The sequence below is a fragment of the Phyllostomus hastatus genome, unplaced genomic scaffold (assembly GCF_019186645.2).
Source record: "Phyllostomus hastatus isolate PE091 unplaced genomic scaffold, TTU_PhHast_1.1 phas_contig_137, whole genome shotgun sequence".
Taxonomy (NCBI): Eukaryota; Metazoa; Chordata; class Mammalia; order Chiroptera; family Phyllostomidae; genus Phyllostomus; species Phyllostomus hastatus.
Window position 1 is genome coordinate 4,625,390 of NW_025333583.1, and position 11,331 is coordinate 4,636,720.

At 49.6% G+C, this 11,331-nt stretch overlaps 1 protein-coding gene across 1 annotated transcript in view; it reads left to right on the top strand.

The window, feature by feature from the left end:
* WDFY1 (WD repeat and FYVE domain containing 1) overlaps positions 1-10,554 on the top strand; it is a 41,451-nt gene extending 30,897 nt beyond the window's left edge. Inside the window, exons 9-12 of the mRNA XM_045852961.1 lie at positions 3,378-3,479; positions 4,965-5,095; positions 6,407-6,515; positions 7,263-10,554. Of these exons, the coding sequence (XP_045708917.1) occupies positions 3,378-3,479; positions 4,965-5,095; positions 6,407-6,515; positions 7,263-7,322 (402 nt within the window). The 3' untranslated portion in view covers positions 7,323-10,554. The remainder of the gene's footprint in view (positions 1-3,377; positions 3,480-4,964; positions 5,096-6,406; positions 6,516-7,262) is intronic.
* Positions 10,555-11,331: the final 777 nt, after the last annotated feature.

Here is an 11,331-nt window from a genome sequence, read left to right on the forward strand (position 1 = left end):
GCTAGTTTTTTGTTGTTGTTGTTTGTTTGTTTGTTTTTAGTGACCTTGTAAGTCAGGTAGAGGAAATCTTGATCACATGTTCACTGCTTAATTCCTTTCTTGAATTTTCTAAAAATCTTTGGGTAGGGCTTAGAGTAACTTGGTATGAAACACGTGTAACATTGGTTAATGTTACAGAACGTGTCAGACTTTCTCTGCAAAGATTTATTGAACTGTGTTACATATTCATCAGCTGCTAGCCGTAGACATCAAGGACAGCTGGTCTACTGTCCTGTCATGTGGCAGCCCTACTCTGAGCGTGGAGAACTGGGAGGATGTGCTCCCTGGGTCTTCAGGGAGGAGACCATGGGGTCCAGTGGCTACTCGTGGCTCTTCCAAGGTCTTAACAACTTGGATTTCAACCCACTATCCTTATCCTTGGTTCAGTTCTCTTAGAAAAAGTAGTTAGGAGTTATTTGTACATCTAGGGAAAGAAGGGACACTCCCATTATTCAGGGTGCTTCCTGTATGGGCAGTTTTCTCTTTTTTTAGTCTCTTTACAAGACATCATCCCAAATCATGTTTTTCCCACAAGCTTATCTGTCTCAGTGGTTGGCAGTGTTGGTGGGAAAGGAATTTATGCCAAAAAGGCACATCATTTTTGGTAATTTTTTTTTAACTAGCTGAATAAGTATTAGTGCAAAACTAAGCAGCCGGTGCTGTGTACGACTCTGACCCTGAGTCAGAGTTTTGTACAATTAGGCAGGGACACGGCGGATTAGCCCCGGGTTCTCTGGCCCCACGATGCCCGCCTGGGTTTCCGAGTCACCTGGAAGGCCGGCCGCAGCCCGCCCGGCCCACGGTGGCTGCCAGCAACCACACTCACAGGCCAGGAGCAGATCTGCCTGCCTGCCAGGCCCTAGTCAGAGGGGCTCCTCTTTGGAAGTAGGCGTGAGACGCAAATGAGCAGGTCGCAATAACGAGAAGGAATCCTCTGGGAAAGAGAACTGCGTTTTAAACTAGCGGGTCGCAGAGTGCGTGACAGTTCATGCCCTGGTGCAGCGCAGGCCAGCAGCGGTGCTGTGGCGTCGTGCTCGTTGCAGCCTCTCTGTCCAGATTGGGCAGATGGAACCAGAGGCGGAAAAGGGAGGGGAACGGCCGGGATGCTTGGTGGACACTCTGTCCTCAGCACAGAACACTTTAGAGAAGTTTTCTCTTTGGAGAAGAAGCATGTGACAGGATGGCTCCTGACGGCTTACGGCAGGCTCTTAATCCTGTTAAAAGAAACAAAGTTACGAGTATTTCTTACACTACACATGTGCCAAAAGCCTGTTTCTTTCCGACTTTGGCTTTTAGTTTCTCTCAAATTATTTTAAGCACATTTTGCTTCCCACGTGCCCCTCTGCCCTCCAGCTCAGCACAGTGAAGGTGTTGCCTAAACCCTTTAACAGAGTTGCACTCCCCGAGGGCAGGGACTCAGGTCTGTCGGTTGTCCTATCCCAGAGCCAAGCGTAGAGACCCCCCCACGTGGGAACTGGGGGGACCCATAGACAGTGTGTGCGTAGTGTCCTGGACAAGGGCAGGGACTCGGCTGGGACCCTGGGGCTCCCGGGATCTCCACCCACTCACTGACCACGGACAGTTGCTTCAACCCCTGGGCCTGTAAACTGTTGCTCTGTATCTCTTAGGCTTGTGGCAGGAATTAAGTGAAGTAAGGCATATAAAACACTTGGCACACTGCCGGGACTTGCACGGTGCTTGCTTTATGCCAGGCACTGTGTGAACACCTCACGGAAGGTAACTCGGTTAATCCTCACAGCCACCAGAGCTGTGTCCCCGTACCCGAAGGGTGCTCTCTGGAACTCATCTTACACTCTGTTTGGTTCCACGTGACGTTTGTTTGGTACGTGGGAGTCACAACTGGTGTGTGTCCCCAACTCAAAACTGGTCACCGGTACCTGCTTTCCTTCCCCTGCGACTGGACGTCCCCACGCTGGCGGCAGCAGCACCTGCCGTGTCGTCTGCCCCTGGGGGACATCGCTCACAGGTGGCGTTCCCAAACCCAGACCACCTTCCCTCTCCCGTGGGTCACAGCAACAAGCAGCGCCCCTGCCCGAGGACAGGAGTCTTCCTCGCCCCTCCTGCCCGCCCTCGGACCCCCCACACTGCCACCGTTACTTAGAGAACTCTCTCCTAGCTCACCCCTTCACTCTGTGCGTGAGGGCACCGCTCCCCGAACGGAGGATGGCCTTTGGAGCGGCTGGCACAGGTGGGAGCAGTTCCAGTGCCGCGTCTAAGATGAGAAGTGGGAGAGCCAGCACTTTCAGCCCAGCGGGAAACACAGAACTAGGCGCCCTGGTCCTCTGCAGAGTCGGCCTGCCAGCCTCCGTGGGGCTCGCCGTCCCCGCCGCGTGGTGTTCGGCGGGCCGGTGTGATTCCGCGTCTGCGGTCCCCCCGCTGCGGTCCCCTCCGATCACATGTATTTCTCTCGACTGTTAACTCTCCAAGTTCAAGGTGGTTTCTTACTTAATGATCTCTATTTGGTTTAATTTATAGAAGTTCGTTTTTTCTCTTTTTATTTCCGGCACACCGTATAATCAGCACGTAATGGTAACTGACAGTAAATGGGCTTTTTGCAGATTGATCTTGTGGCTGAGGGCCGTGTGTCACATTTGGTTTAGAGAAATAGTTTCTAAGTTTTCAAGACAGTAATGTTGAGACTTAAGTTGCCCTGTTTCAACAAAAACTCACTGAGAATCTGCTCCGTGACAAGCTGTACGTATATAAAGATGAACCAGACCAACTAGTAACTCATAGGTGGGGAGGGGTGGGGAGGGGAGGGAGAATCGTTCATAGAGAATTACCGTAGAGAGTTCACTGCTGGGTGGGGTCTGCAGGCCCGTGGGATGGGGCACAGGGTGGGGGAGCCACTGGGGAGAGCCCAGAAGGGGGGGGAGGGCGGGAAACCTGGCAGGTGTGGCCCCACCCAGAGGAGCCTCCTGTTTGTCACCTTGGGAACCACAAGCTGCCCCAAGTGGTAGTTTGCCAGATTCTGCAAAAAAAAAAAAAAAATGGTTTTTTGCTCAAGTGGTTGAAGATTTCAAATAAGTTGGCCGTAAAAAAGAATTATATTACAAAGACAGCTCCAAGAGTTCACAGTGAAGATTGAATGATTTCCTCTTACCTTTAGATTGAAAATTGACCAATCCTGCAGACATTACTAAAATTATAAAGATGACTCCAAACACAAACATAATGTCGAGTATGGCAATAGCTGTAACATATCGAGGATTTTTAAAACGCCACCCTCAGCACAGCCAGCACGGCCGCGTGGGTTCCCGAACAGCCACGGCAGGTGCGCGGCCGCCCTGACCTCGGCCCCGTCTCCCCCTCCCCAGGCCCCCCAGTGGCTAGAGAGCGACTCCTGCCAGAAGTGCGAGCAGCCCTTCTTCTGGAACATAAAGCAGATGTGGGACACGAAGACCCTGGGGCTGAGACAGGTGCGTAGCCGGCGGGTGGGTCCCGTCCTCTGTCGGCTGTGCGGTCGGGTCGGCCTGCCGTCGTGTCCGGAATCACTCTGTCCCTGTACATGCTGCTGGTTCGTGCTTTCGGATGTCACCATCATTGTCTGGCAGTAGTGTGTGAGACCCTCCCTGGGGCCGGCGCGACTGTCCCCTAGCTGTCCCACTGCCGCCCATCCCGCACCGGAGGAGCCGGGGGGCACAGAAAGCCCGAGAGCCCGCTTGAGAGCAGATACAGGTCTTTCCCTTCAGGACCGCTGTTCAAGTCGCTCTTTCGTACTCACTAAGCACTGAGTTCAAATGAGTTAGGGTATGCGAGCTCATGCCTCCACAAGCAGATACGGTGACACTAGTAATTTTAGATCAGTCCTGAATTGTTCCACATCAATCTGCCTGGCATACTTTTATTAAGCATGCTGCAAGTACTATGTTTTATTTTATAAATTAAAGAATCATGTCCCAAATAGCCTGCACATTTCAATGATGCTCTTATCACTAATACTAAAGTTCTACAAAATATATATATACACATATTCTACAGAAGACATGAAGGTAGCCACTCACTCAGGTTTCATATGAATTTGTGCAAGTAAATAGAGAAAGAAGGCTGATTGTATTTTATTACTGGTTGCACCTCTATGAAGGATTGGCCTAGAGTGTGTGTGTGGTAATAGACTTTCTTTGATTCTACTTACAAATCTCTTCTCCAGCAAGGTCTTGTATGAGACTGTCAGGCAATGCAGGAATTCTTTCAGCACTTAAAAACTTTCTAATCCTCTGAAAATAGCACCTGAATTGTTTCCTTAGCCTAGTTCTCACAGTGCATGTGTGGTGGTAACTAGTGCATCGTGACTGATGGGCGAAGAAGTCCCTACTCGTAAAGGAAATTAACTTTAGTGTTACATGTTAACAACTAAGAGAGGAAATGCACAGGCCTCTTAGTGGCCTGTATGTCCCAATCAGTAGTAACTGGGCCATTTTGGAACATTCTTGAAGCTTATTTCCAGAGTCACAATGTGAAAGACTAAAAGAAATAGTAAAACATCTAATTATGGATGTTGGTTTCTTAATGAGGGTATGTTACATTTAAAACCTTTTTTGTAACTTTCTTTTGACCCAGAATAGATTTTTTTTTCCTTCCTGAAATCTCTAGTCATTTGGGCTTCTAAGTGAACTTGAACTTGATTTTAATAATGGTTGTTGATATGAACACATAATATGAATGAACAAGAAGCAGTATTTGACCAATATAGTCAGGTGGTCTGGAAATCCTTGTTAGATACTGAAATTGTCTACCTTTTGCCTGTTAATTGCTACAGGGAATTGGTATTAATTATAGTTCAAGGCAAGTCACCCCACCCCATCCACTCCCCTACTCTGAAGGGAAACCACAGGCATCAAAGCCAAAGTTAACGCCTCCCTTTTCCTCCTTCCTTTTCCTCCTTCCGGTCCCTTGACCTGAAGCATCACTGCAGGAAGTGCGGGCAGGCTGTCTGCGGGAAGTGCAGCAGCAAGCGCTCCAGCTACCCCGTCATGGGCTTCGAGTTCCAGGTCCGGATGTGTGACTCCTGTTACGACTCCATCAAGGACGAGGAGTGAGTGCTGGCCTGTCTCGGCCTGACTGTGCATCTGCAGTGGGAGGACACGTGGATCCCCTTCTGTCTCCGTGTGTGTTTCTTCCCAGTGCCAAATGATTTCTCCGGGGAGGGTTAAGACAGAGTTCTCCCAGACGCTGCAAGGGGTGACATTGCTGGGACCGGCTCAGCTGTCCAGTGGACATTCTTGAGCCCCCAGGCCATTCAGGGTGCTGTACGGGGTCAAGGCCACGTGCACACGGGTGCAGTGGCTGAGCTGGTTCTCTCCAAAAGCATCTCTCATCTTTGCTCACACATACATGGAGATTTAATTACTGGGGACCAGTTGTTTTTCCTCCCACAAAGATCCGACCCAGCACTCTGTTCTTAACTAACTATTCGTGTTAAGACATCTCTGTCTGTTCCCCATTCTGTCCTGCCTCAGGCAGACCCACTAGGGCAGAACCATCATTTTCTCTCCCTTACCCTTGAACCATCTTGGAGAGCAGTAGACGGGCAAACGTTGGCAGAGGCCCGGGTTGGAAAGCTGGTGGGCACTGTCGGCGCTGGTCGGTGAGCTTGGCGTGGAGGCTGGGCCTGCGGGCTTCAGAGCAGAGTGCTGCTCCCTGGACGGACGCCAGAGGGGTCTGGGGGAAGCCTCCTGCCTTCTTGTGAGTGTGTGCCCGCGCGGCATGGTCTCTCCGGGGCAGTTCCTCTTCTGCATTACAGGTTCTCGCTTTTGTGTCTCGGGACATATGACCTTTCCACTCAAAACAGAACAAAAACAGTCATTGGGGGTGTTTTATAAATCCTTCATGAAAGAGTCTTACAACTTACCATGCTTTTTTTTATCCTTGAATTACAAAGTTAGTTTTCAGTGTAACCACATTTTGGGGAGCAAATTTTAAGACAATTATTACAGGTACAGTTGACCCTTGAATAACACAGGGGTTTGGGGTGTGGAAGCCCTGGCAATTGAAAATCCACGATTAATTTTTGACTCTCCAAAACCCCAACTCCTGTTGACGGAAAGCCTTACTAATAACATAAGCAGTTGTTTAACACGCATCTTGTACATTATGTGTATCCCATACTGTGTTCTTTCAATAAAGCTAGAGAAAAGAAAATGCTATGGAGAAAACTATAATTCCCTGAGGAATCATAAAAACATTTATAGTACTATGTGTGCTCACTGAAAAAAAAACCTGCGTGTTAGTGGACCCACGCAGTCACACGTGGTGCTCAGGGGCGACTGTAGTTCCTTTGCGTGGCCAGGAAAGCGTGTCCCTTCGCCCCAGGTGCATCCTCAATGTTCTCTTTTCTCTTTGCCAGTCGGACTTCTCTCGCAACCTTCCATGAAGGAAAACACAACATTTCCCACATGTCCGTGGACGTTGCCAGGGGGCTGATGGTGACCTGTGGGACCGACCGCATCGTGAAGGTAACCTGCTCCGCTGTCCCAGTCAGCAGCTCGGTGCACACTGCTCCCTCGTCGTGCTGCGGGCGGGCGCGGGACATTTCTATGCGCCATTTCTATGCGCCGGTCTCACCTTCCGATCGGCAAGCTTGCCTTCCCTTTTTATAAGCAACCTGCAGCCAGTTGAAAGCCCAAGGTAACAAACGGCATGCCTGTGAGTTTCCATGCTCTCGGCCTTGGCTCATCCTGAGGCATTTCCCTTGGCCTGGCACGCGCCCCCCCTTCCCCCTCGCTGCCTGGCTGAGCCAGCCCGGGGCTGCCCCCTGCCCACCTGACCCCGTAGCGGAGCCCTCACTGCAGTCATTCCTTCCCGTGCTCAAGTTCCTTCCACTGGGGACAGAAGGCTGCTAGTTGTAAGAAGTAACCACACACCTTTTTTTCATCAATTCCCTGGACTACTAACACAGAAACTGAAAGTAACTCTTTTATAATTAGTACCACTCTTGAGCTGGGAGACCATGACATATATTATTTCATAATTTTTAAAAATGGGCTTTTTCCCAGTGGAGACATCATTACGATGTAGTTTTCAGGTGTCTGGAGACACTTAGGAGCTTGCTGCACGTTTAGTGTTTTACTGCTGTGATCCTGAGGCAGCTTTGCAGGGAAAGAGGCGAACACGAGAATGAGTTCCTCTGGCCGCCAGTGTCGGCGTTGGCTGCCCCGGGGACCCAGGTGACCAGTGCGGCCTCCACGTCTTCTTTCTTGCAGATATGGGACATGACGCCCGTGGTGGGCTGCAGCCTGGCCACCGGCTTTGCCTCGCACTGACCTGCGGCGGCCTGGTCCACACCTCCCGGCGGCAGCCTCCAGACGCCACCCTTCCCTGTGGCGCCACAGTCACCATCACGTGAACAGGCAGTGGCCACTTAAACATAGATCAACACTTTCCAAAAGAAAACAGTTGTAAAGGTGTGTTTCGGGGAACCTGCAGAAACCACCTGCGGGGTCTGATAGGTGGAGGATCGTCCTCAGTGGTTCCCGGACAAGTGGAGCTCCTTCCGCGAGACTTCCTCCTGAACACCGAGCAAATGGGGACTAAAAGATCAGTCTAGCAAATGAGAATTTTAGAGCAAAAAATAGTGAACTCAAGAGCTGCTGCCTAGAACGCTCTGCAAGCAGTTGTGAGGACACACACACACCTGCCCCTGTGACCTGCTGGGAGCCCGGGGCTGCTGGTGCAGCCAGACTGGGGAACGGAGGCTGTCTCTGTCCCTTGCGGGGGCGCAGCGGGAACTCCAGAGCCCACAGGGGCCTCCTCCCGTGCTGGAGGGTGTGAGCACACTTTACACTTAGCGATGGGCAGACATGTTAAAGACGCCTGTTGTCTTCAGGGCCATTATCCGCACCGAGCACCTGGCTGGCTCGCTTCCCGTTGCTCCTGCCCGGCAGTATGCCGTGGGAGAACCTCACAGTTGCTGTGAGTGACTTGTGAAACTTCCATTTTAACAAAGCAGTCCACATTCTCCCTGCCCCGCCCCCCTGCCACACGTGTGCTCTGGGGACAAAACATTTCTATGGTGCCACTGCCATGAGAGTCACAGAAGCCGCCTGACTTTCTGTCGTTGCCGTTAGTGACGACGGCCGGACAACCCAGCTGCCAGCATGCGTGTGGTGGGAAATGATCCTTCCGTGCCACGGAGCAGCCCGGCCCTCATGTTCTGTTTCTAGTTCCAAGGTGAGCCCCCGTGGCATTGTGGCAATTTAACACGCGCCTCAGATCAGAACTCCAAAGCGCTTTAACCCGTGTTGACTTGTATTTGTAACTAATGTTATTTTGGTAACCCAGAGCAATAGCGTTAACCAGCTCCTGCACAGTAATTCCCAACTTGTAAACTGCTTTCATAACAATTTGCAAAATCTGTTGTATCAAATGGTGTTCGAAAGGGTTTGGTCGCTTGGTACCAGGATGGAGAAGCGGTGGGGGGAGGGGGCGCCTACTTTTAATATTCAAATATTTATTGTTTGATTGTTTTTAAGAATAGCACATGTTTCTATTACTTTAGGACTGTGGAAGTGAATGGAGAGAGACCTACTTTTTTTAAGGATAAATTTGAAGATAGCAACAGTATTTTTGTTAGTCTTCCTAATGGATGTTGTTAAAAACTCACTACTGCTTTACTACGTTGGGGTCATATCAAGACCAACGTCACTATACACGATACAGCTAAGGAACTCAGTCTGTTTTCTAACAGCAGCTGCGAAGGGCTGTCACACTGGACAGGCAGTCACACTGAAATGTCTTAACGCTGAGGGACTCACATACTAAGGGGGGGAGAGGTAAGGCGCGTCCTGTTTTAAAATGATCTGCTTTGACACTGGCTTGCTTTCAGAAGTAGGACTGAAGCATTTTGTTGCTCCTTGTAATTTTTGTACTATCTCACCTGAAAAATGCTGTTTCCTTTAAAAACTTTTCCTAGGCTTTCTGCACAATGTACATCCCTAGCACGATCTGGAAGGAAAATTGAGTGACGGTCACTTTTAAATGGCAGTGTTGAATGCTGACGTGCGTTCAGTTCTGGCTCAGCCCACCCAAAGGTGCTATCCTGGGGATCTTACGAAGTCCTCAACGGTAAACCGAACGTGGTCAATTCCTTGCCACAATGAAAAGTGCTGAACTGCAGTTTTGTTTTCCTCTGTTCTGTAAAATGTGATTTTTTTTTTTTTAACGTCTGTGGTAGGCTGAGCAGCAGAGCATCACAGCTGCTGAGAAGATGCCATAGCTTTCAAACTTCTTTTTATTTCAGCAATTTTTAATGCGGAGCCCCAGTGTCCCATAGAGACCGCAAGTTTGTGGCGGTGCCTCTAGGGGCTAGGCTAACAGAAATCAGAGGAGCGCGTGTGCCCGGAGGGAGTGGAGCGAGGCATCCAGAAAGGAAAGAGACGTTTCTAGACACTTTTCTCTCTCCACCCGGGCCTGCTGCGTTTCTGTCTGGAAACACACGTGGCACCCTGGTCTTGTCTCTGACACACACTAGGTAGCAAAGGGGGTACTATTTTTTATACAGGTGGGCAGAAAAATTATTTTCTCAATTTTACTGACTGAGCACATAAGGACAGCACAGCTGCGCTGACAGTTATTGCCTTACTTCGCATGACTCTTGAACAGGTCGTTTAAACTAGTTCTTCACGTCACGTTTACTGGTTCTTCATGGTCCTCTGTCCGAACGGATTCAGAAGTACAGAATGTTAGAGAAAATCCTTATGTTTAGCTCTCGTAGGTGTGGGATAAGAAAATGCCAATTCTTTATTTTAAACGTGTTTTTAATTGGCCATTTAATAATAGCACAAGTGATAGAGATACCCCTGTAACATGAAGGGGGGGCCATCATTTATTTCGTTGGAAGTCCCTGTTTGCCGCATCCGAGCCGTGCCGCCGCCCAGGGGCCGTGAACAAGATGTGGTGCTCTGGGCGGCTCCTCGTAGAGAATCCAGTTCGTCAGTGTCCACGTTTTTAAACTGTTGGCACTGGCCGAAGTTTGTAATCAGTACCACAGTGGCTCACACCCAAGGAGCTGTTCTCTAAAAATCAGTTTTCTTTCAATTACTTTCTCCTTCCGTTACTGGATCTGATGTCTCTTGAAGTGTAAGAAACCAGTTACTATTCATGGTAAATCATCTGCTCATTACAAATGTGAGGTTGAACAAAGAAGGGACACATGCTGTGTTTATTCATTGTGAGCGGATTGCTGAGTGTCTACTCCGTGTGCTGCGGTTTATGACACTGTAACTCTAGGAGTAAGCTGCGGTTGAAGTGTGCGACGGATCTGCATCAGAGTCCAGCTTACACTGTTTTTCTCTATCGCCTTCCTTTGACCGGGGGAGCCGAGCAATGTTGACTAGCACGTTTTTTCCCGGTACAAGCAATGTTTCCATAAAGACATAGTGCCCGGCGGATCCCAGAGAGCTAGAAAATTTTGTCTTTGCTCCTCTTTGTGGGTTCTGTTTTTGTGGGTTTTCTTTTTTCAGAAAATACGTACAATAAAATACTCCTTGCTTGTTACTCTGTTGTTTGATTTCGCTTTTGTCATGTATGGTCCAGACACAGGGCAGCAAGAGCAGCTTCTGTGTGTATAGTTGTAGCCGCCCTGTGCTCGGCACGCCTGGTGTGCCGGGCGCCCCACCAAATGTGTGTCATCCAGGCCTGGCACCACTTCTGCCCGTCATCATTGTCCCCATTTACGTAGGAGGCAACCAAGAAGATCCTGTCTGTCTCTCAGTCTGGCTGTCTGACTTGAAAGCAACGCCTTCTTCACGCCGCCTGCCTTCGTGTGCTAGTGTGTGGTGCGTGTTTTATGTAAGGGAAGTGGGAATGACGGTCTCTTTTACAGTCTGTGAAGCCCTGGAGTCAGGTGGCTCGGGAGATCCCGGTCCTCAGAGTGCACTGGGCCCTGGAGAGACATAGGGGTCCGCGCCCCAGTCCCCCCCTCACGGCTGCTGTGTCGGGAACACAGGTGGTTCTGACAGCGGACAAGGGATTCCTGGGCTCACCTGGCAAGAGGTGGATTTGCCCACCAGAATGGCAGTTGACTACACCTTTAAAGAGATAGAGCTTTGTTTTCTCTCATCCTCAAAATAATGAGTTTATTATAATAAATAGAGAAGGAAAGTAAAAAAAAAATACCAAAAAATATATAAAAAAGATTTTTTAAAACCTTTAGCCCTGCTACTCAGAGAAAACACTGCTAAACTTAGGCTGCATACCTTTCTGGTGTCTTTTTAAATGTGTGTGTACCTACGTAACGCATGCTCCTAGGGTATGTTTTCAGTGGGCCGTGCT